The sequence below is a fragment of the Giraffa tippelskirchi genome, chromosome 1, assembly GCF_054371585.1.
Source record: "Giraffa tippelskirchi isolate mGirTip1 chromosome 1, T2T-mGirTip1v1.2.pri, whole genome shotgun sequence".
NCBI lineage: Eukaryota > Metazoa > Chordata > Mammalia > Artiodactyla > Giraffidae > Giraffa > Giraffa tippelskirchi.
This window is the reverse complement of record NC_137275.1, coordinates 109,331,066-109,355,722: the sequence shown is the minus strand read 5'-3', so window position 1 is coordinate 109,355,722 and position 24,657 is coordinate 109,331,066. Positions and strand designations below refer to the sequence as shown.

The 24,657-nt window shown below is 38.7% G+C and overlaps 2 protein-coding genes across 5 annotated transcripts in view; one reads left to right on the top strand and one right to left on the bottom strand.

The window, feature by feature from the left end:
- The window catches only part of LOC145505891 (neurotrypsin-like), a 73,595-nt gene that overhangs the window by 12,649 nt on the left and 36,289 nt on the right, over nt 1-24,657 (top strand). The window contains 4 exon segments of the mRNA XM_081489132.1: nt 3,330-3,468; nt 11,076-11,254; nt 15,847-15,997; nt 23,048-23,226. Of these exon segments, the coding sequence (XP_081345258.1) occupies nt 3,330-3,468; nt 11,076-11,254; nt 15,847-15,997; nt 23,048-23,226 (648 nt within the window).
- The window catches only part of LOC145506656 (uncharacterized), a 95,923-nt gene continuing 72,729 nt past the window's right edge, over nt 1,464-24,657 (bottom strand). For 2 of the 4 annotated variants that reach the window (XR_014054138.1, XR_014054136.1), the window contains exon 2: nt 1,464-1,786. Coding sequence is in view for 1 of the 4 variants with exons in the window: in XM_081491857.1 (XP_081347983.1) it covers nt 18,217-18,261 (45 nt within the window). In the remaining 3 variants the exon portion in view is untranslated. Of the gene's footprint in view, nt 1,787-14,846; nt 14,970-18,077; nt 18,262-24,657 lie in introns of all 4 variants that reach the window. The other 2 variants (XR_014054144.1, XM_081491857.1) reach the window with 2 other exon arrangements.

The following is a 24,657-nucleotide window of genomic DNA, read 5'->3' as shown; positions in this document are numbered from 1 at the left end:
ACTGGTAGCAAGGGAGGGAATCTGGGAGGCAGTTTGTCATGGCTCTGCAACTGCTCAGTTGGTTGGCTCCGTAGCTTCCTCATCCATAAATTAAGGGAAACCAATTACAGTTCTACCGTCTTAAGCATTCTAAGAGAGCTAAGTGAAGCAAGAACGAAGTAAAACCAAAACCAAACAAAAACTACCTCCTGTCTCAAATGTATGTAGTATGAATTGTGTGTTCATGCTTTTCTTATCTTAGGCATATTATCGTGCTGATATTTTTTTTTTAAAGTTCTTTCAAAAAATTATTAGAAGTGTAAACCTCATAGAATTACATACCAGTAAGAAATACTCACTGAGTTCAAGGTAGATGATTACTCAGATATTTTGGAAATTTTTATGGCGTAAGGAAAGGATAAACTATGTGGAGGGGCACTGCTAGGCAGGTGTGTGTTTTGGGGATGTTGGTGTTGAGAATGGATTCTTCCAGAGAATTCGCTAGTCATTGACATGCAAACTGCCTTTCCAGAATTGCAAATATTTGTATCCATTTGTTAAAGGAAAATTGGATGAGCACTCCACATTTCTTGCCATATAACAAATACAGATAAACAAATCCAGGTTTTCACAGCATGTTTGGTGCATGTGAGAAATGATGGTAGAACTGATAATTGACCTGGAAATTATTCCCAGTGCTATCATTTTTGTTATAATGATGTTATGGTAACAATTACATATTATGCAGAGTTTTCTCCTCCTCATTTGTAGATAGGTGCCTTAATCATTTAGATAATATGCCTGCATCATTTCTTCTTTGAAAGCTTTTTAGTGATTTGGGCAATATTTTACATTTTATTGTGATTATTTAACATGCATGAGTAGAGTTCCAGTTTGTTTTCATTACTAGAACTTCTGTCCAACCCTTTGACATGAAGAATTTGATGGCGGTGGTATTTGTGGTGGTGGTGAATTAATAAACAGATAATAGATTAAACGGTTTCTCTGGTGGCTCAGCTGGTAAAGAATCCGCCTGCAATGTGGGAGACCTGAGTTCGCTCCCTGGGTTGAGATGATCCCCCTGGAGAAGGAGACGGCTACCCACTCCAGTATTCTGGCCTGGATAATTCCATGGACTGTATAGTCATGGGGCCACAAAGAGTTGGACACGACTGAGTGACTTTCACTTTCGGATTAAACATCATTTCAAATAACATGTGTTTGAGGTGAACAAATGAATTCTTTGATTTGAAAAAAATCAAAAGACATTTTTACTGTGCATGATATTAGTATTATGTGGGTCTCTATAGAAGACATTTTGTGATTATAAGAAATCATTAAAGTTCAGTTAAACTCTTTGGACATATTTCTTTAAAAATATTCTACAGCTCACACTTTTTGTTGTAGAAAGGGGGACCTCTTCTAAGGCCCAAGAGTAGGCTCTTGTCTGACAGTGAGAAAGGAATTATCTGAGGAGGCACATGTGCTGACAAAGCAAGAGATTTTATTGGTAAAGGGGCGCCTGGGTGGAGAGCAGTACTGTAAGGAAACCCAGGAGAACTGCTCTGCCCCATGGCTCACAGTCTTGGGACCTATGGTGATGAGATTAGTTTCCGGGTTGTCTCTGGCCAGTCATTCTGACTCAGGTCCTTCCTGTTGGTCCAGGCATTGCTCAGTCAAGATGGATTCCAGCGAGGAGGATTCTGGGAAGTTGGTAGGACATAGGGATTGGTGTCTCCTTTGGAGCTTTCCCAAATTCTTCTGGTTGGTGGTGGCTTGTTAGTTTCATGTTCTTTACCAGGACCTCCTGTCATAAAATAAATCATGAGATGGTTACTGTGGTGCCTGGCCAGGGTGAGCGGTTTCAGTTGGTGTTTCCCCCTAACATTTTCACTGAGCTAGACAGGGCTTCCTCTTGCTTGGTCTGAATTAAAGAAAGTTAGAATATATATGAATCAGTTTTAGATTATCTGCCATATGAATGATGCACGCTCACCTTCTCTCCTGAGTAATCAGGATTTGGCAGTGCAACTTTGTCTCCATTTGTTCTTGCCTCTTGTTTAAATTAAATGACACTTTGTATTTATCATGAGAGATAGGATATGTGTTTCTTAAATAGTTATATTTTTAAAGGATGATTGGGTGGAAAATAATAGTGATAGATGACTAGGCTAATGCAAATGAAATGAATGGATGATTTAGAATCTATTATTTTTGAAAAATAATTATAAAGCCATAGATTACTTTGAAATATGTAAAATGTGCCAGAAATTTTTAATAAAATTTAATTTCTTAACTTCTTTTACCTATGAAACAAAGGTCATCTTAAGTGACTTTTCACAGACTTTTATGAAATTTTTAAGTTGTCTGAGTTTGCTTCTACCTCTGCACATGTCTCAACTGCAGCCTCAGGACCGACTCTAAGAATAAATGCCAGTGAGAAGAGAAATGTAGTCCTTTGATGCACACTTAAAAAAAACTTGAAATATATTTGATATACGCTATTATGTTGGTTTCAGATGTACTGCATAGTGATTGCAATTTGCAGATGTTATGAAATAATCACCACAGTAAGCCTAGTAACCACTTTGATCCACAGTTAAGGGATAAGACTTAAAATAGTATCTTCCCAGGGATGCTCTAATTTAAATTTTGACTCTTTTAAGACTGAGAAGAATGACTCAAATTATGGACTGTGGAGCAGCTGAGTGGGGATGATATGTAAAGAGAAGTGAAGTTCAAGGGCCATTCAGTTACACCACACCAGTCTCCCTAGGGGCAGTTTCCCTAAGACTAACATTAGACAGTATTTCTGACACTTAACACCTTTCTGAAATTTTAGACATTGTCTTTAGACTTCTCACAACTACTGGTAGAGGCTAAAAGGGGAAAAACATTTTATTCTTCTTTAGTGGAAGAACAGATAGAAGGAAGATACAACAGCCAATAACAGGTAACTTATAAACAGCATTGTATTTGTTTCTGTTTTTCTTTTTTTAAAATCTGTGATGTCTCGTGAAGATGGAAAGTGATACATAAGTGATAAGAACTTCCTATGTGATGTAATCAAACATGTGGGATGCAGTATCTGCCATTAGTCACAGTCTTCCACTTTTTCCCTTTGGACTTCTGTTTGCCTGGATAAAGAAAGAAAGTATCCTTAGCATTGACATCAGGATGTTAATTTAAAAAAAAGTGCCTGCTAAATCCTCTTTTAAAGATAGAAGGACTTGCTGTGAACAGTGAAAGCCTGGCTCTCTCAGCATGTTACCCGAGGACTCGTTCAGTATGTTCAGTGTGTTCAAACGGTTATGTTCTATTCAAGGATCTGGGGATTCTTTTCCATTTAGGGTCAGTCCGGCTTCGTGGTGGCAAAAGCGCCTTTGAAGGCACAGTAGGAGTGTATGAGAATGGAGCCTGGGGCGTCGTTTGTAGCAGCCACTGGGACGACGCTGATGCTTCAGCTGTTTGTCACCAGCTGCAGCTGGGGTGAGTTTGTTCATCCTTGACCGAATCTGTCTGCTGATACCTGAAGGGAGTGCTGGCCCCCCGCTGTTACCTTGGAGAGGTTACCTCCTCCTTCTCCTTCTCTCACGTTCCTCACTCACTTCTCTCAGGAGACTTTTAAAGAAAGGGTCCCCAATGGAAGGAGTGAGTTCCTTTACATACAAATGCATTTCACTTGTTACTACCCCTGCTGACTAGGAAATGCCTGCCAGAGACGCTCAGAGGGCTCAAACAAACCAAGTGCACACCAGGACCCAGGGACCCCACAGAGACTGAGGCAGAACTATGTTTGAGCCTCACTTGTGGAGGTGAGGGTCAGCAGTGGCCTGCCGCTGGGGCAGGGGCTCTGGGTGTAGCAGACCTGGCTATGGCATAAGCCCTTTTGGAGGAGGTCGGCATTAACCCCACCATAGAGCTGCCAGAACTTACACAGGACTGGGAAATAGACTCTGGGAGGGCACAAACAGAACCTTGTGTGCACCAGGACCCAGGAGAAAGGAGCAGTGACCTCACAAGAGACTGACCCAGACTTGCCGGGGAGTGTCCAGGAGTCTCCAGCGGAGGCATGGGTCGGTGGTGGCCTGCTGCAGGGCTGGGGGCACTGAGTGTAGCAGTGCATGCACGGGACCTTTTGAAGGTCACCATTATCTTCATTACCTCCACGATAGTTTGGCCTCAGGTAAACAGCAAGGAGGGAACACAGCCCCGCCCATCAACAGAAAATTGGATTAAAGATTTACTGAGCATGGCCCCGCCCATCAGAACAAGACCCAGTTTCCCCCTCAGTCAGTCTCTCCCATCAGGAAGCTTCCATAACCTCTTATCCTTCTCCATCAGAGGGCAGACAGACTGAAAACCACAATCACAGAAAACTAACCAATCTGATCACATGGACCACAGTCTTGTCTAATTCATTGAAACTATGAGTCATGCCGTGTAGGGCCACTCAAGACAGATAGGTCATGGTGGAGAGTTCTGACAAAACGTGGTCCACTGGAGAAGGGAGTGGCAAACCACTTCAGTATTTTTGCCTTGAGAACCCCATGAACAATATGAAAAGGCAAAAAATATGACACTGAAAGATGAACTCCCCAGGTGCTCAATATACTACTGGAGATCAGTGGGGAAATAACTCCAGAGAGAATGAAGAGATGGAGCCAAAGCAACAACACCACCCAGTTGTGGATGTGACTGGTGATGGAAGTAAAGTCTGATGCTGTAAAGAGCAATATTGCAAAGGAACCTGGAATGTTAGGTCCATGAATCAAGGCAAATTTTAAGTGTTCAAACAGGAGATGGCAAGAGTGAACGTCGACATTCTAGGAATCAGCGAACTAAAATGGACTGGAATGGGTGAATTTAACTCAGATGACCATTATATCTACTACTGTGGACAAGAATCCCTTAGAAGAAACGGAGTAGCCCTCATAGTCAACAAAAGAGTCCAAAATGCAGTACTTGGATGCAATCTCAAAAACGACAGAATGATCTCTGTTCATTTCCAAGGCAAACCATTCAATATCACAGTAATCCAAGTCTATGCCCTGACCAGTAATGCTGAAGAAGCTGAAGTTGAACGATTCTCTGAAGCCCTACAAGACCTTTTAGAGCTAACACCCAAAGAAGATGTCCTTTTCATTATAGGGGACTGGAATGCAAAAGTAGGGAGTCGAGAAATACCTGGAGTAACAGGCAAATTTGACCTTGGAGTACAGAATGAAGCAGGCCAAAGGCTAATAGACTTGTGCCAAGAGAATGCACTGGTCATAGCAAACACCCTCTTCCAACAACATGAGAGAAGACTACACATGGACATCACCAGATGGTCAACACTGAAATCAGATTGATTATATTCTCTGCAGCCAAAGATGGAGAAGCTCTATACAGTCAACAAAAACAAAACCGGCAGCTGACTATGGCTCAGACCATGAACTCCTTATTGCCAGAGTCAGACTTAAATTGAAGAAAGTAGGGAAAACCACTAGACCATTCAGGTATGACCTAAATCAAATCCTGTACGATTATACACTGGAAGTGAGAAATAGATTGAAGGGATTAGATCTGTAGACAGAGTGCCTGAAGAACTGTGGATGGAGGTTCGTGACATTGTACAGGAGGCAGTGATCAAGACCATCCACAAGGAAAAGAAATGTAAAAAGGCAAAATGGTTATCTGAGGAGGCCTTACAAGTAGCTGTGAATAGAAGAGAAGCAAAAGGCAAAGGAGAAAAGGAAAGATATACCCATTTGAATGCAGAGTTTCAAAGAATAGCAAGAGCGACAAGAAAGCCTTTCTCAGTGAACAGTGCAAAGAAATAAGGAGAATAGAATGGGAAAGCCTAGAGATCTCTTCAAGAAAATTAGAGATACCAAGGGAACATTTCATGCAAAGATGGGCTCAATAAAGGACATAAATGGTATGGATCTAACAGAAGCAGAAGATGTTAAGAAGACATGGCAAGAATACACTGAAGAACTATACAAAAAAGATCTTCATGACCCAGATAATCACGATGGTGTGATCACTCACCTAGAGCCAGACATCCTGGAATGCAAAGTCAAGTGGGCCTTAGGAAGCATCACTACGAACAAAGTTAGTGGAGGTGATGGAATTCCAGTTGAGCTATTTCAAATCCTGAAAGATGATGCTGTGAAATTGCTGCATTCAATATGCCAGCAAATTTGAAAATCTCAGCAGTGGCCACAAGACTGGAAAAGGTTAGTTTTTATTCCACTCCCAAAGAAAGGCAATGCCAACGAATGCTCAAAGTACCGCACAGTTGCACTCATCTCACATGCTAGTAAAGTAATGCTCAAAATTCTCCAAGCCACGCTTCAACCGTGAACTTCCAGATGTTCAGGCTGGATTTAACAAAGGCAGCAGAACCAGAGATCAAATTGCCAACATCCATTGGATCATCGAAAAAGCAAGAGAGTTCCGGAAAAACATCTGCTTTATTGATTATGCCAAAGCCATCGACTGTGAGGATCACAATCAACTGTGGAAAACTCTGAAAGAGATGGAAATACCAGACCACCTGACCTGCCTCTTGAGAAACCTGTATGCAGATCAGGAAGCAACAGTTAGAACTGGACCTGGAACAACAGACTGGTTCCAAATATGGAAAGGCGTACATCAAGGCTGTATATTGTCACCTCTGCTTATATGCAGAGTACATCATGAGAAATGCTAGGCTGGATCACGCACAAGCTGGAATCAAGATTGCCGGGAGAAATATCAGTAACCTCAGATACGCAGATGACACGACCCTTATGGCAGAAAGTGAAGAACTAAAGAGCCTCTTAATGAAAGTGAAAGAGGAAAGCGAAAAAGCTGTTTTAAAACTCAACATTCAGAAAACTAAGATCATGGCATCTGGTCCCATCACTTCATGGCAAATAGATGGGGAAACAGTGGAAACAGTGGCTGACTTCATTTTTTCGGTCTCCAAAATCACTGCAGATGGCGACTGCAGCCATGAAATTAAAAGATGCTTCCTCTTTGGAAGAAAACTTATGACCAATATAGACAGCATGTTAAAAAGCAGAGACATTACTTTGCCAACAAAGGTCTGTCTCATCAAAGCTGTGGTTTTTCCAGTAGTCATGTATGGATGTAGAGTTGGATTCTAAAGAAAGCTGAATGCCAAAGAATTGATGCTTTTGAACTATGGTGTTGGAGAAGACTCTTGGGGGTCCCTTGGACTGCAAGGAGATCCAACCAGTCCTACCTAAAGAAAATCAGTCCTGAATATTCATTGGAAGGACTGATGCTGAAGCTGAAACTCCAGTACTTTGGCCACCTGATGTGAAGAACTGACTCATTTGAAAAGACTCTGATGCTGGGAAAGATTGAAGGCAGGAGGAGAAGGGGACAACAGAGGATGAGAAGGTTGGTTGGATGGCATCACCGACTCAATGGACATGAGTTTGAGTAAACTCTGGGAGTTGGCGATGCACAGGGAGGCCTGGCGTGCTGTGGTTCGTGGGTTCGCAAAGAGTTTGACAGAACTGAGCAACTGAACTGAACTGAATTGACTAGGAAATGGGCAGAAGCTGAATGGTCCAAAAATAAAAGCATCTTTTGGTCTTTGATCTAACAAATGGATTCTTCAGTGCCAGGAAACAAAGAATTGGGTCCTAAGAGTTTTATTTTCCCAGTAGCCTCTACAGCCTGTGGTTGCTGTCATTCGCTTTTACCTTGAGCCAGCCACAGATTCCCCTGTTGTATGTGTGTGTGTAGGAGGTGAAGTTCATTTGTAGTTTCATCCCATGCTGAGTAAGGTGTGATATCCTGGGACATAGGTTTCTGCACTGAGGAGATTCTGTAAGAGATGGCAATTTCCCTCAGCCCAGCAGCACCTGTCATCCTGAGAAGTTGCTGGCCGTTCCTACCACCCTCAGTTCCGTTCAGTTCAGTCACTCAGTCGTGTCCGACTCTTTGCTACTCCATGGACTGCAGCACACTAGGCCTCCCTATCCATCCCCAAATCCCGGAGTTACTCAAACTCATGTCCATTGAGTCAGTGATGCCATCCAACCATCTCATCCTCTCTCACCCTCTTCTCCTCATGCTTTCAGCCTGACCCTAGGCACTCTCCTTAAAATGGACTGGTGTACACTGACTCCCACCATGCCCAGTACCTTTATGCTTTGTCTCAAGGGGTTTCCCAGGAGCAGAAGTTTCCATTTTGGAATTAATGGTTTTTTTTTGTTGTTGTTATTGTTCTGCTTTTCTGTATCATTTATTTTTTCCAAGTATACATGCCCTATATTTTTCTTGACCTTTATCACCAAGGATCTTTAAAAAGCTTGGAAAATATCTTGTTATGAAAAAAATAAAGGTTAAAAGGCCTGAAAGAAAAGCTTTCTATTTGCAAATATTTTAGATTAATAATCAATGAGTGGTAATATCTAATGTGATGACACAAATGAAAAGGTTAGTCAAGTGCAGTCAAATCAGTAAGAATTTTAATTTGCCCGTTTCCTGTCTTCTCACTCGGAAGGTGGGAAATTAGTATTTAGTACAGGCGAACCTTGCAGGCTTAAGTTTTATTCAGACTTTTGATTCTATTAGAGTAGCAAATAGGGTTAATGTAATACTTAATTGATGCTTTCCAACTGTGGTGTTGGAGAATACTCTTGAGAGTCCCTTATACTCAAGGAGATCAAACCAGGCAATCCTAAAGGAAATCAACCCTGAATATTCATTGGAAGGACTGATGCTGAAGCTGAAGCTCCAGTACTTTGGCTACCTGATGTGAAGAGCTGACTGATTGGAAAAGACCCTGATTCTGGGAAAGATGGAAGGCAGAAGGAGAAGGGGATAATGAGATGGTTGGATGGCATCACCGACTCAATGGACATGAATTTGAGCAAGCTACTGGAGATGGTGAAGGAAAGGGAAGCCTGGTGTGCTGCAGTCCTTAAGGTCTCAAAGAATTGGACACGACTGAGCGACTGAACAACAACAACAATACTTAATTAGGCTTCCTTGGTGGCTTATCGGTAAAGAATCCACCTGCCAGTGCAAGAGATGCAAGTTCTATCTCTAGGTCAGGAAGAGCCCCTAGAGAAGGAAGTGGCAACCTGCTCCGGTTGTCTTGCTGGGAAATCCCATGGACAGAGGAACCTGGCGGGCTACAGTAAATGGGATTGCAAAGAGTCAGACACAACTTAGCAACTAAACAACGATTAGTTAAGTTAGTTAACTAAACAATTAGTTAAGTTCAGCTACAACTCACTAATTTTTTACAGTGAGGGTTGAAATAAATCAGGATAAAAGCAAGAGGAGAGAGCCTACAAAGAGTTATGGTGTTAGCATGTTAATTACTGATTTTATCCCCAGTGGTTTGTTTGGCAAACAGTCCTTGGCTGGTTGGGCAAGTCACAAAGAATGTTGGCTTGATGCTTTTTCTTTGACAGCCTGAAGGTGTAACAATTTGTAGGTTGATGTCAGTGTCTTCCTTCATGGACCTTTCTACCTGTGCTTTTATTATCCCTGAAAAGCAGGGAAGAATGAAATTTTCTATGAGACTGACATAAGAAAACAAAAATGGTACAAATGAACTTATTTACAAAATAGAAATAGAATTACAGATGTAGAAAACAATCTTATGATTACTAAGGGGGGACAGTAGGGAGGGATAAATTGGGAGATTGGGATTGATATATACACACTACTATATATAAAATAAATAATTAATAAGTACCTATTTTATAGCACAGGGAACTCTACTCAGTGCTCTGTGATGACCTATATGGGAAAATAATCTAAAAAAGAATGGATATATGTATATGCATAGCTGATTCACTTTTTTGTACAGCAGAAAGAATGGATATGTGTATATGCATAACTGATTCACTTTTTTGTACAGCAGATACAACACTAAATCAACTATATGCCAATAAAATTTTCTAAAAAATTTTAAAACAAAACAAGCTCTGTAGTGGAGATGTGAATTACAGAGATCCTCTTGATTGATAAGGGACTTCCCTGGTGGCTCAGAGGTTAAAGCGTCTGCCTCCAATGCGGGAGACCTGGGTTCGATCCCTGGGTCGGGAAGATCCCCTGGAGAAGGAAATGGCAAACCACTCCAGTATTCTTGCCTGGAGAATCCCATGGACGAAGGAGCCTGGTAGGCTAGAGCCCACGGGGTCGCAAAGAGTCGGACACGACTGAGCGACTTCCCTCCCTTGATTGATAAAAGAATGTAAACTATCTTTATGCAAACATAAACTTCAGATAAGCTGATCTGATTCCTTCTTAGTAGTCCATTAATAAAAAAGAATTTCAAATAAGAGCAGAGCAACCTGGCTTTATTGCTGTCAAGACAGATTCATATTTTAGATACACCCCAAATATTTATTGTTGGGTTAATGGAAGCTGTAGCATGGAGACAGTTCTAGAGATCATCATGTTATTCAGATAAGCATTTAATCTTTTAAAAATTTAATTTAAGCTTTGTACATATTAGAGGTTAAAAGTATGTAGACTAGATGAGTTTTCTCAATTGATTTCAAAAGTTCATTAGCAAATACTATTATATATATATAAATTTTTTAAAAATGGGAATGGATTGCCTCTCTTGATATTACCTTGCTTAGATGTGGCAATAATAATTGTTTTGAAAATGACAGCCTAAAATATTGGAATAGGAAAGAATCTTCAAGCATCCAGACTTCTTTCATGTATCAGAAGGAAGGACTTAGAGACGTGTTAGAGTAATTTGCAGCTGAGTGCAGACTAGAATCCAAGTCCCACTAGATCACATGACAGACACACTTCTTCCATATAACCATCCAGACTCCTGTTTTATGTCTGTAGTATTTGCCCATTTTCTTCTAAAATCAGCTGTAGATAAAGGCACATGCCTAGCATTATTCAAGGTTAATTAGAAAGATTGCCATAGATAATCACCCTGTTCTGATCTAATATTTTGATTTCCTTGAAATTTACATAATCCATTATGTTTGTCTTTTTCTTCCACATCCACCTTTTTTGACTTTTTCAATTTTTTTAAAACCCTTGTGCTTTGATAAAAGTTAGCCTACATTTGATAAACCTAACCTTGAGCATTGTACTTCCAGAGGAAAAGGAGTCGCAAAACAAACCCCGTTTTCTGAACTGGGCCTTATTCCCGTTTATTGGAGCAATGTCCGTTGCAGAGGAGATGAAGAAAATATACTGCTTTGTGAAAAAGACATCTGGCAGGGCAGGGCATGTTCTGAGAAGATGGCAGCTGCTGACCTGTGTAGCTTTTCCCATGGTGAAAAAAAAAAATTTTTATTCCCTTGCTTTACTTTTATTCTGTTTTCAGCATTCCAGATGAAAAACATGTCTTAGTTGAATGTTTTCCTAAGCGTTGAAATACAGACCTGAGTCTGAATCATCATAGTCTATCAACAATCTAATTAGTCTTCAAAGGAATTCATGTAACAGTCGGATTTCCATTTGAACTCAGTTGTTTTTTTTTTTTTAATTAAAAAATTTTTTGATTGCACCGAGTCTTGACTGCTGTGCACGGGCTCTCTCTAGTTGCAGTAAGTGGGGGCTACTCTCTAGTTGCAGTGCACGGGCTTCTCATTGATTGAGGTGGCTTTTCTTGCTGTGGAGCACAGGCTCTAGATCATGCAGGCTTTAGTAGATGTGATGCTTGCACCTAACTGCCCCCTAGCATGTGGGATCTTCCTAGACCAGGGTTTGAACTGGTGTCCCCTGCATTGCAAGGCAAACTCTTAACCACTGGACCGCCTGAGAAGCCCTGACCTCACTTCACATATTTTCTGTTTTAATATAATTTGTTTATAGGATTATTATATACTGTATATGAAACACTTATTTGGGTAATGAAAAATTGTGATGGAATCAAGTTAAAAGTCATCTTGAAACCAAATATAAAATACAGAAACTATAATAAAATGTTTTCACTTTATAAAATAGAATAGAATCATAGTTATTAGCGTTATTCTTTGAAGATAGCACATTCCATAAAACAAATCGCTACCTTGGATAAGGGCTCCTATGCATGATGTCCTAGGCATTCAGTTCAGTTCAGTCGCTCAGTCGTGTCTGACTGTTCGCGATCCAATGGACCGCAGCATGCCAGGTTTCCCTGTCCATCACCAACTCCCGGAGTTTACTCAAACTCATCTCCACTGACTCAGTGATGCCATCCAACCATCTCATCCTCTGTTGTCCCCTTCTCGTCCTGCCTTCAGTCTTTCCCAGCATCAGGGTCTTTTCAAATGAGTCAGCTCTTCTCATCAGGTGGCCAAAGGATTGGACCTTCAGCTTCAACATCAGTCCTTCCAATGAACACCCAGGACTGATCTCCTTTAGGAAGGACTGGTTGGATCTCCTTGCAGCCCAAGGGACTCTCAAGAGTCTTCTCCAACACCACAGTTCAAAAGCATCAATTCTTCGGCGCTCAGCTTTCTTTATAGTCCAACTCTCATACCCATACATGACTACTGGATAAACCTTAGCCTTGACGAGATGGACTTTTGTTGGCAAAGTAATGTCGCTATTTTTTAATATGCTGCCTGGGTTGGTCATAACTTTCCTTCCAAGGAGGAAGCATCTTTTAATTTTATGACTGCAGTCACCATCTGCAGCATTGGTGATTAGTATGTGGTTTTGGTATACAGATGTGTGTATGATCATGTGAACGGAAGCAGCGGGAGAAGCTCCCTTTGCTAGTTATTTTTCCTTGTTTGGGATATTCTTTCTAGGCTTTTAGTTTCACAATTGTGGGTGGGTTTTCTGGGGTCCGTGATTGTTTTAACGTGTGACCACAACCTGTGGCTATCACACCTTTTTGGATTTTCTTGGCGATAGTAGCGTGATCAGATGTCCCAGGTCTTAGAATGCCAGCAGACAGCCGAGGGCAATGGTTTCTGATTGAGTACAAGTATCAGGGAAGGAATTGACACACTCCCTCTGCAAAACATAGGAAGATCCAAGCTAGGGTCATTCCTGTGAACTGACTGGAAGAACCAATGGAAATGGTGCAAGATATCACACAAGTGTGTGCTTGGAGAGCTACAGTCCTTTTGTGGATGCAAGGTGCATTCTAAGTCTTTATGTCTTGTAAGTTTTTCCTTTTCTTCCTTTGCCTCTCCACCTCTTGGTAATCCTACTTGTGGCAAACACATGTTTACACATTGCTACATCAGGGATGCTGTGCATCGGGCTCAACAGTGCACTGCTTTTTGTAGACATTGCTTGTATTCTGTGTTCAACTGAACTGATAAAGTATGTTAACATTTTTCAAGTAGTGAAGTAAGTAAATTTTTGAAAACAATCCTTTTTTTTTTTCAGGGTTTCATAGTACTTTATTTTATTTTTAATTTGATTTACGGTGTTGTGCCAGTCTCTGGTGTACAGCAAAATGACTCAGTTATACACACATACAGTTTGTAGTACTCTAAAAGCCTGCATTTAATTCTAACAACAATGGGAAGTCAGTATATTTTTTTCAGGCTCTCTGTCTACTCTTTTTTTAAAAAAGCTCTCCATTCTCTATAATCTATCCACTTGTTTATGCTCTGGCTGCAAAGATAAATTTAAGGTTGATGTAAGCATATATAACATATCGAAGGTTGAGATAAATTAGAAGTGAGAATGAAAAAATATGCTTTTATGGTAAATTAAATGAGAATATGAAAACAAATAGCTCAAATCAGCAAACACTGAGTCTATCTTAAGGCACAGCAGCAGACCTTTAACATTAATAGTTTCTTTTAGTTTGGAATTTACATTTAGCATCTTGGCATTTAGTACTTTTCCAACACTTACAAAGTAGAAGATCGTATCTTTGTATTGGACATAGGAAATATCAGTATAAATGAAAATGTCTGGGAGTTTTATTTATCCATAAGTTAAATACGAGTCAACTACTTCACTGAAATTTCTTTCAAGTGATTTTTTTTTTGTGCGTGTATTTATTGGGAAGATGTGAGATGGTGACTAAATTTTGTCTTTGAGCTTCTCTATATTTTCACAAATACTTATACAACCAGTGTAAAAACTACATTTAAAAATAAAGCACAACGTTTAAAAAAATGTAAGGTAATTATGCCATAATGTTTCTAGGTTGTAGATAATTTTAAATTTCCTTTTAAATTTTTTTTTTTTTTTCTGTTTTCTCCAAGCTTACTGTGGAGGTGGGGAGAGGAGAAGCAGAGAAGGATATAATAGTTTAAGAAATTTATGCTGTTTCTATTGGTTTGTTTCTATATTTTCCAAGCTTCTTAAAAGAAAAACATAGTAACATGTAAATTTAGGTTTCTTGTCATAATTCAGCAGTCATTAATTATAAGAAGCTGCTATATACTGTTGAGAACAGTTATGTTTATTAAACCTACCTTTATCCTTTTCCAAATTACAAGTGCTAGTTGACTTATGTAAGAAAACTGTGTTACAAATATCAGAGTATGAGTATATGTACATGTTTGCTAATCTAAATCCCTTCTCTGGTGTGATATTTGAATATAAATATGAATGTCCAAGTACCATTTATTGATAGCTGCTTATACTGTGGAGGAATTAGAAGCATATTTCATGTGGATAAATGATGAGTATTTGGCAAAAGATAACACTAAATTTCCTAATAGGGACCCAGCCTGTTCTGAACCTTTGACCATCTCACATTCTTTATTCCAGAAAAATTAGAGGGCCATTCTGTTTCCCAAACACACACAGCTTTGTGTTTCTATGTTTGTGTTCATTCGGTTCATTTTGTCTGAAGTGCACATCCCCCATGTAGAACTTATGAAGTCCCATCCATCATCTTGGCCCTCTCAGCTACAGCTCCTTTAGAAGAGATTCCCTAATTTCCTCCGGGGGTGGGCGAGCACCTTTTGCATCTGAACCCCTGCAGGGCCTTCTCAATGGTCTCCCATCTGTACTCATGTTGTCCATATCCCGAGGCAATATACTTCTTAAGGGTAGCATTTGTGCAGTGCCTCTCTGCCTAACAGCTGTTTAAGAAACAGAATTGAAGGAGTGGATATCAATAGTTATTTTTCGTTGTTTGGGATATTCTTTCTAGGCTTTTAGTCATCGTTTGCCAATCCAGTCAGTCAACAAATATTTATTACATGCCTTCTACATAGCTGGGTATCTGAAGTACTTGAGTGAAAGGGAAAGGCGTTCCCTGTGTCCTCAATTCTAGACTAAGAAAAAGAGAGAAAAATTAAAAAACTGATGAAGCTAGATAAGGGCATTGTAGACTATAATAAGGAATTTGCATGGGGAAGCCTCTGGTATTCTTCACAGAGAATGAATTGATTCATACACAAATGATGAACTGATTCATACACAAATGAATCTTCAATATTGTTTTTTGAAGGTACTGGCTGTGATGTCCACCAGCTTCTTATAATGTGATAATGTTAACTTTGACTTGATCTCTACAAATGTAGAAATATTTCTATGCTGAAAGCAAGTATGTCATAGATATAAGTGCCATTCTTAATAATTACATGTTGGTAATTCTCAAGTTACTGTAAATAAAAAATCAATGCTATCCCCCACAATACCACAAAAATCAAATGGATTTCCAATAACTGCAGTTTTGAGTGTGTCTTTTCTGGTTTCTGAGGTCCTCGGGAAAAAGTGAATTTAGACTGCTTCCTCTTGACAGCTATTTGTATGAATGTAATTCAAGTTGGAGGATTTTAATCAGTTGAGATTATCATAAAATATATTAGACATGCGTGGGTATGTCCATATTGCTGAAGTGGCTTATTAAATATAACTTTATGATTGAGAATGGCAAAGAAATAGAATATACCTGATCTTCTATAGCTCAGTATGAATGTGTAGGTTTAATTTGTTGTTAATTTCATATCGCAGGCCCTGCGTTCCCCATCCTGCGCCTTGCTGGGGGGAGCAGTGTGCGTGAGGGCCGAGTGGAGGTCTACCATGCCGGTCAGTGGGGGACAGTCTGTGACGACCAGTGGGATGATGCAGATGCAGAAGTGGTCTGCAGGCAGCTGGGTCTGAGGTTGGTTCTTCTTCTTTTGTTTTGCTTACATTTCTAAGTTTATTACTTCCATACCCAAAGATAGGTGTGTTTAAATTGCACATTTCTTTGAACAAGTAGAAAAAGCCACCTTTTTGATCATTGTATTTGGCGGTAGTCTCCTTGAAGAGAATGTCTATGTACCTATAGATCTAACCTGTTTGTATCTGAATTCAACTGATTTTGTATCCTTAAGAACCTTAAGCCTTTTACCACTTTTTATCGGGAGCCTTTATAGGACTCCCAGGTAGTAACTAGCACGGTCAACTGCAGTAACTTACCAAAGTCATATGATGAAACTAGTTGTGAGGCTTTAACTGAAGTTCAACCTCTTTCCCCCAAATATCGTCTAAACTTTTGCCCTTTGCTCCTTATTTGTTAGGTATGTGCTTAGAACAAAGAATGTTTATTAATGTTCAAAGGAAATAATTCCTATGCAGGATATGGCAATGAAGCTTGTGGAATAAAGACAGAAAACCAATATTATATGTTGCTTTAGTTATGGTTACTTTGGAATAGTATGGTATAATTGTGTATCCTCTGATCCTTGTCTTTAGTGATTTTGAACATTGGTATAGCAGGCCTAAAAGTTTCTCTGAAATTATACTGGCAGATCTTCTGAAGTTGATATTTTACTTTAAATTGGAAAAAAATTATTTAGCATGTTGTGGCAGGTAGGGGTGGGTTGATGTGGAGACCTCTCAAAATTAAGTCTTCTCAGTTCTTGTTTCACTTTGTCCAGTTAAGCATAGTCTTTGACACTGGAGCATGATTTTTGAACCTTGAACCGTAATTTTTTTGCAATTGTTTTTGCAACTGACCCCTCCCCTCCCACTTTTTCAAAACTGTAGGTTAATATTAAAGTATTTTAAAACAAAATAAAGGTGTTTCAACATTTTACCTCTAAATACTTCAGTGTATACTTCACCTTTTAAAAATAAGAACATTGTCCTACATAGCCAAATTATCATCACAACTAATGTCAGTGGTAATCATTCTTACATTGTTTAATATCCTGTAATATTCAGATTTCCATAGGTGTTCCCACCATGTCCTTGACGGATGGTTTCTCTGTAGCAGAATTTAGCCCAGGGCCTTGTGGTGCATCTGGACGTTATACCCCCAAAGTCTTTTAATCCAGAACAGTTTCTTGTTTTTCCTAACACTGACTTGTTGCAGAGACCAAAGACCACACCAGTTGGTTTGTAGAATATCCTCCCTTCTGAATTTGTCTCATTCTGGTTCTTGTAACTTCTGAAATGGGAGGCTAGATCCAAAAGTTTGATTAGATAAACATCACTCAAGTATTTGCTTCCCAGGTGGCGCTACTGGTAAAGAACCCACTTGCTAATGCAGGATACTCAAGAGACCTGGGTTCGATCCCTGGGTTGGGAAGATCCCCTGGAGGAGGAAATGATAACCCACTCCAGTATTCTTGCCTGGAGAATTCCATAGACAGTGGAGCCTGGCGGGCTATAGTCTGTGGGGTCTCAAAGAGTTGAATACCACTGAGCAACTAACACTTTCACTTTCATAGTTTTAAAAGTGAGTCTAAAAATTCATGTTGTAATGTAGAGTTCTTTCTTGAGAGCCAAGATTTTTTTTTTTTTTCACTTACATAAACAGTTCTCAAACAAAGACTGTGTTGACAAACAATAGTCTACTGCATGGAAAGAATGTAGAGATAGAATCACAAGGAAGACTGTATTAATGTTGAACATATGTATGGGTTGAGTAAAGTGTTTACATCTTTCTCAAGCATTTGCTCGCTGCCATCTTTTGTATGAGGAGATTTGTGTTTGGAGAAGTGATGAAAAGGAAAAATATCTTCAAATATTCAAGACAGCAAAGATCTTCCACAAGCCTGTGTAATAACCAACAATCTAGCTTGGTGGAGATTTTCTTTTTATTATTAAGTACCCTAGGATCTGAGCTGATGCTGTTCTTTTGCTTTGTTTTTCTTTACTTTGATTTTCTACTTCTCTCATAACCTTGCAGTACAGCAGTATTCTGCAAGTGCTCTTCCCCTAGAATTTGTTTTGCTCACTTAAAGGCACAGTACTTTCAGATGCAATAATTTTTAATGTTGCATGTTTCATCTCAGTGGTACTTGCTTTGTTGAATTCCCAAAGGGAAACTATATCATGCCTCCCTGGAGTGCTGGTTACAATTTCTTTGTGAGATGCTGTCTTTGTTGACCCTCATCTTTTAATGGTGGCTGTAGATTTTGGTAGCTGGCAAGCGTCCTAAAACACAAAAGGAATAACTGTACTTAAGATATTTAAATTTGATTAATCCAGAACTCAGAGAAACATGAGGATTAGGAAAGGAAGAAGCCAAGTGTTAGAAAATTGAACTTGAGAATGCATACATATGCAGTGAAGTTTCAGATAGAGACATTTTAATTGGAGTTCCTTTTGTGCACTTAACATTAAAGCATTTCCTATGTCTTTCAGAACTCTTAAAAGCATAGCTGCTCATGGAACTGTGACATCATATTTTATTTTGTGGATATGCCATAATTTACATAAGAATTTTAAATTTTTGAGCGCTTTTTTCTTCTTAGGTTTTTTTTTTGGCTATAAAATTATCTTAAAGAAAGAACCATATTATTCCGTGGTCAAAATAAAAATTCTTCTCATGCTCTTTTTAAATATTTATTTGTTCTCTTGTTTTATTGTTTATTAATTTTTAAAATACTTTATAAACATTATTAGTATGTCCAATTATTGAGCAGAAAGGAGGCCTTATTTAACAGATGAGAAAGTTAGGCTCTCTGAGATTACTCAAAGTCCCCAAATTATACTGTGAATGAAGACTGGAATCTTGAGATTTGTGGCTCCCAAGGTAGGATTTTTCATTTCATGTTACACTGTTTGCAAAATAGGCAGGTATTAATAAGAATAAATATGAATACAAGCTGAAAGAAATAGGGAAGTCAAGGGAGAAAAGTTTATTGTAGGAGGAAATTGATGATGAGCATGTTTTAGACAGACTATATATTAATGTGCCACAGACACATCACTGAAAATGCCCCAAGAGACTGAAAGAAAGTAAAGTGTTTCAGAGTCTGCTCTAAAGCCAGACAAATTTTACTATCTAATGCTGGGCAAATTGTTTAACTTCTGCAACTCAGTTTCCTCATCTGTAAACAGTGGGTAATAACATCATGGGGTTGTAGGGAGGATTGAAAAAGTTAATACATTTGAAGCTGTTAGACCAGTGTCTGGGATACAGTAATCATTCAGTATACTTCAAAATATCATTATTGGAGATAGAGGGGATTGTTTTCCAGAAAGAAATATGGACTATTGACCAGTAAAAATGAGTTTTTCATCCAAATGTTATGTGTCACAAAATGATATTTGCTGTCAAAGAACCAATCTTTTATAACCTAGCAAGTAATTCTTTTTACACAATAGAATTGCCTAACTCCATTCTGTGTCTAGTCAAAGTAGTAGCTAAATCCAGGGATTGAGTTAGTCAGGTGGTATTTTTTATTTGCTCTTTTTCTATGAAAAACAGACAAATTTTATATGAATACAATCAGATTAGCTAAATAGGTTTAGGAATGTTTTGGATACGGATCAGACATAGGATCAGTTCGGTGTTTATTGGGGATTGCTGCTGTGTAGGTCAAACAGCTTTGCATAAAATAACCTAATAAATCGATGCATTATATCAGAAAACCCCTATTCCACAAATTTATTCTGTGGTCAGATGGTGAGAAAGTAGTAAAACTGGGACTGTTACTACAAATGAACTGCCAGGGCTGATGTGGACATACTTTTCATAATGGAAGGGAAGAGAACACACAACTTTATCAAATTTACATAGTACTTATTAGCCTTTAACAAACCATGAGTCTCATGTTGCTTTCCCTGGTATTAGACAATGTCTTAAACGGCAGAGTCATCCATTTCTTTGGTATTCCCCTGAAAGCTAATACAGTCCAGGACACCAGGAAATAGGCTGAAGGACTGTGTGAATTTATAAATATCATCTTAATTTTTAATGAACTCCAAAATTAGCTGGGAAACCTAGTTTGTTTTACATCATGATTTCTTCGTGTTTTTTTTGTTTTGTTTGGTTCTTGAATTTATTGCATTAATTTTTCTGATTAGTTTATTTTAATTAAACATTTTTGTGATCATTAAAATAATGGTTGTAAACAATGGAAAATATGGAGATGCATAAGGAAGAAAATAAAACACCCAAATGATGTTTTAAGGCTGCATTATAACATAGGTGATTTTCCCCAGAGTCACTATCCGGGGCTTCTGATCTCCCATCTAGTGTTCTCCCTTAAGGAAGGAACACAGTTTAGAGGCTGTTAATCAGGGCTTTTGCTTTTTCCTAGAACCTCTACCACATCTTTGACATATTTGAAATGCAATGTATTTCAGTTACTCTGTCCAGCCTGTCTCAAGTCACTCCCAAGTAATGAGTATTTTAGGTTTGTTATTTTTTTCTTGGGAATAGAAAGCCTTTAGTTTTTAATCTTTTAGCCTAGATTTTTAGTGCAAAGGATTTTAAGGATATGTAAAAATGCATTCTAACTGTTTTAATTTGATCACTGTAAGTTGAGCATCTTACAATATGCTCAGTGGCCATGGGTATTTCTTCTTCTGTACATAGCTTGTTTGTCTCCATTACCCTATTTTTGATGTTGGTCGTTTTTTCTTTTATTATGATAATAATAAATTATGATTATTTACTTCTAGGAATTTTTTTTATTTGATTGCTGTTATATTTTACAAATATATCTTTCACCTTCTTTGCCTTTTGATCTGGTTGTGGTGTATTTTGCCATACAATAGTTCAAATTTATGTGTTTGGTTTATTTATTACATAGTTCAAATTTATAAGTTTAACTTTTTTTAGTCTTTGTTTTCTGATTTCTTGGTTTTTCATCTTGCTCAGGAAATTCCCTTATTACCAAGGTTATAAGAACTATGTTATTATTATTTCATTGCATTGTATTAACTTTTTAGTCATCTTGTCTTCCTCTTTCCCTCCTTCCTCCCTTTCTTTCCTTCTTTCTATTTAAATTTTGAAACCATCTGGAGTTTATTTTTTGTTTCTGAGTTTGGGATCAAATTTTATTTTCTCTCATATTGGTCCCTGGTTTTATTTTAGCACCTAGTCTTGCCTCAAGGAATTATACTCACTGAAATTTTCTTTGACAGGTCTTTTTCTTTTCTAGCAATTGTCACAGGGCAGAGACCCAAGAGACGGTCAATCTGCCTTTCTCTAAAACTCTGCTCCTATCTGGCTTCCCCATGGCCTGCATTAGTCATCCTGTCTCTTCTGCTTCTACTCTCCAGCTTTCAGTGTTCTCTAAATCAGTTTCCATATTTGCTTTCATTAATCTCTTTCCTCTCGAGCAAGGGTCAGCAAACATTTTCCGTAAAGGGACAGATAGTGAATATTTTAGACTTTCCAATTACTCCACTGAGCTTTTGTGTAGTGCAAAAGCAGCCACAGACAATAATTTGGGAATGAGTGTGGCTTTGTTCTGATAAAACCTTATTTCTGGATAGTAAAATTTGAATTACATATATCAAAATTGCATTCCTGTTTTGGTTTTAAATTCTCAAGATAGTTATAATGTAAGGAGAAAAAGGCAACTTAAATAATGGGGAATAGATGCAGTATCGTTGAAAAGCAAACTAAAAATATAAATTCTCTAGTCTAAGAATTAAATGGCTGAAAAAGGCTGAAGATACAATTTCTGAAGTCATTTATCATTTTGACAGGCAATCATGATCTTCTTCACTGAAATCTGGGGTTCTAGAGAATATGGTGTCACTTTGAATTGTGAGAGAAGTAAATTTAGTCAAATAAATTTGAGTGAAGAGATGTTTGACCATGAGTAACAGAGAACTGAAAATAACCATGGCTTAAACAAGACATGAGAAATGCCAGGCTGGATGAGTTACAAGCTGGAATCAAAACAGTCAGGAGAAACATCAACAACCTCAGATATGCTGATAATACCACTCTAATGGCAGAAAGCAAAGAGGAATTAAAGAGCCTCTTGATGAGGGCAAAGGAGGAGGGTGAAAGAGCTGGCTTAAAACTAAATATTAAAAAAGCTAAGATGATGGCATCCAGCCCCATTCCTTCATGGCAAAGAGAGGGGGAAAAGGTGGAAGCAGTGGCAGATCTCTTCTTCTTGGGCTCCAAAATCACTGTGGACGGTGACTGCAGCCATGAAATCAGTAGATATTTGCTTCTTGGCAGGGAAGCTGTGACAAACCTAGACCATGTGTTAAAAAGCAGAGACATTACTCTGCCGACAAAGGTCCGTATCGTCAAGGATATGGTCTTGCCAGTGGTCATGTCCGGTTGTGAGAACTGGACTGTAAAGAAGGCGGAGCACCGAAGAATTGATGCCTTCAAACTGTGGTGCTGGAGAAGACTCCTAAAAGTCACTTGGACAGCAAGGAGATCAAACCAGTCAATCTTAAGGGAAATCGACACTGAATATTTGTTGGCAGGACTGATGCTGCAGCTGAAACTCCAGTCTTTTGGTCATCTGATGTGAACAGCTGACTCACTGGAAAAATCCCTGATGCTGGTAAAGATTGAGGGCAGAAGGAGAAGAGGTCATCAGAGGATGAGATGGCTGTCCAGCATCATTGATGCAATGGACATGAACTTGGGCACACTTTGGGAGATGGTGAGGGACAAGGAGGCCTGGTGTGCTGCAGTCCATGGGGTTGCAAAGGGTCAGACGTGACCGCGTGGCTGAACAACAACAACAAAGACAAGAGTCTATTTCTCTCTCTGGAGACTGGAGATAGTTAATTCAAGGTTGGTTCGGTGGTTCCACAGTCATCAGGGCCCCAGACTCTAGCTTGTAGCTCTTTCATTCTTAGTTTGGTACTTTATGGACCAAGATAGATACAGTGGAGTGAATTGATACGGAAAATTATAAATTAATCATAAGTTTACCTTTGCCAGAGGCAAAAGAAGAAACAGGTCAGACTAACCTTCAATCTGACTTATGTTCTTATGTTTGTTCAGTGGCATTGCCAAAGCGTGGAAACAGGCGTATTTTGGGGAAGGGTCTGGCCCAGTAATGTTGGATGAAGTACGCTGCACTGGGAATGAGCTTTCTATTGAGCAGTGTCCAAAGAGTTCCTGGGGAGAGCATAACTGTGACCATGAAGAAGATGCTGGAGTGTCCTGTACCCCTCTAACAGGTAGGAACTTCACCCTGTCAACCTAGCCACTCTTGCCTTCGCCCGTATTTGGGCTTAACTTCCCTTCTCAATTTAGCTGATATTACTAAATGAACTTACAAATAAATCCCCCAAATAAGACATAAAAAGAATATACACTGTATATTATAATGCTATCTCTTTATTTATAGATATTTCTGAATTTTTCAGTTGAAAGCTACACAATCCTATAAAGTAATTAAGAATATATGATCTTGTTGCAATATATAGTACCTAGTAGTCAGAATCAGTGTACAATGCTACATTTAGGATGTTAGATTTTATAATTATACATTTAGTCCATTCATTTATTAGCCTGTCTTGACTCTCAGAATGTGTTTATAGCTGGTAAAACTATTTTGATGGGATTGTTGATTAAAGCACACTATTAAAGAACCAGGTTAACCTTTGCTGTGCTGAATATTCAGACTGTTCCAAATCACAGCATGCTTGTCAAGCTATGTCTTGTGTTGCAAGAAGGACATGTCTGAGTGCAAATGAGTGTATGTGTATGTACTTAAATGTTTGAGGGGAAGAAGAGAGAAATGGATGGGCAAGAGAAGTTGGGTCAACACAAATCTGTTGTTTCTATAGCAAAAAGAGCTTGAAGAAAAAAATTAAGGCTTTAATATTTCTTTAAAAAAGTCAAATGAAATACTTCTGACAGACTGTGAAATGCTGAAGGTCTACTTTTTTATTTACATAGCTCTGTATACACTGTTGTTTTATTAGAATAACCCATTTATACACAAAACAAATAGAAAATTTATACCAGATTGTAAGCCAGAGCACTTCATCTTCTTGAGCCTCCATTTCCTCCTCTTTCAAATGAGGATAGTCTTGTACTGTTGCTGGGATGGTCAAATGAGGTAACAGGTGTAACAATGCTTTGCAAACAGTGAAATTTTACATTAATAATGATTCTGTTGCTAGGAGACCTTAATTTACTTTGAATGATCCCAGAGATTCATGAAAAGTATGACTTTCTCCCAAGATTATTTATATATTTCATTTGGGAAGAGGGACAGTGTTTGGATTATTTTGGATGGAAATGGCCTCTTATACTTTTTGGGGAATGAATTTATTATATTGTGTATCTGCTTAGAAGCTTTTTACAGGATTTTCTGGGAATTAAGTATTCATTTAATTTCAGAAGACTGAAATTTAGATTTGTATTATCGATAAAAGAACACAGGCAAAACATGCACCCTAGTTTTTATTCCCTTCTCCAGGGGATCTTCCCAACTCAGGAATTGAACCTGGGTCTCCTGCATTGCAGGTGGATTCTTTACCATCTGAGCCACCAGGAAATCCTTTATGAATGCCTAAGGAATAGTAATAAATATTTTGACATGATAGATCACTCTTTAACCAGAGTAGCTTTTTCTGTCTTCATATTTCAGTATTTTTTCA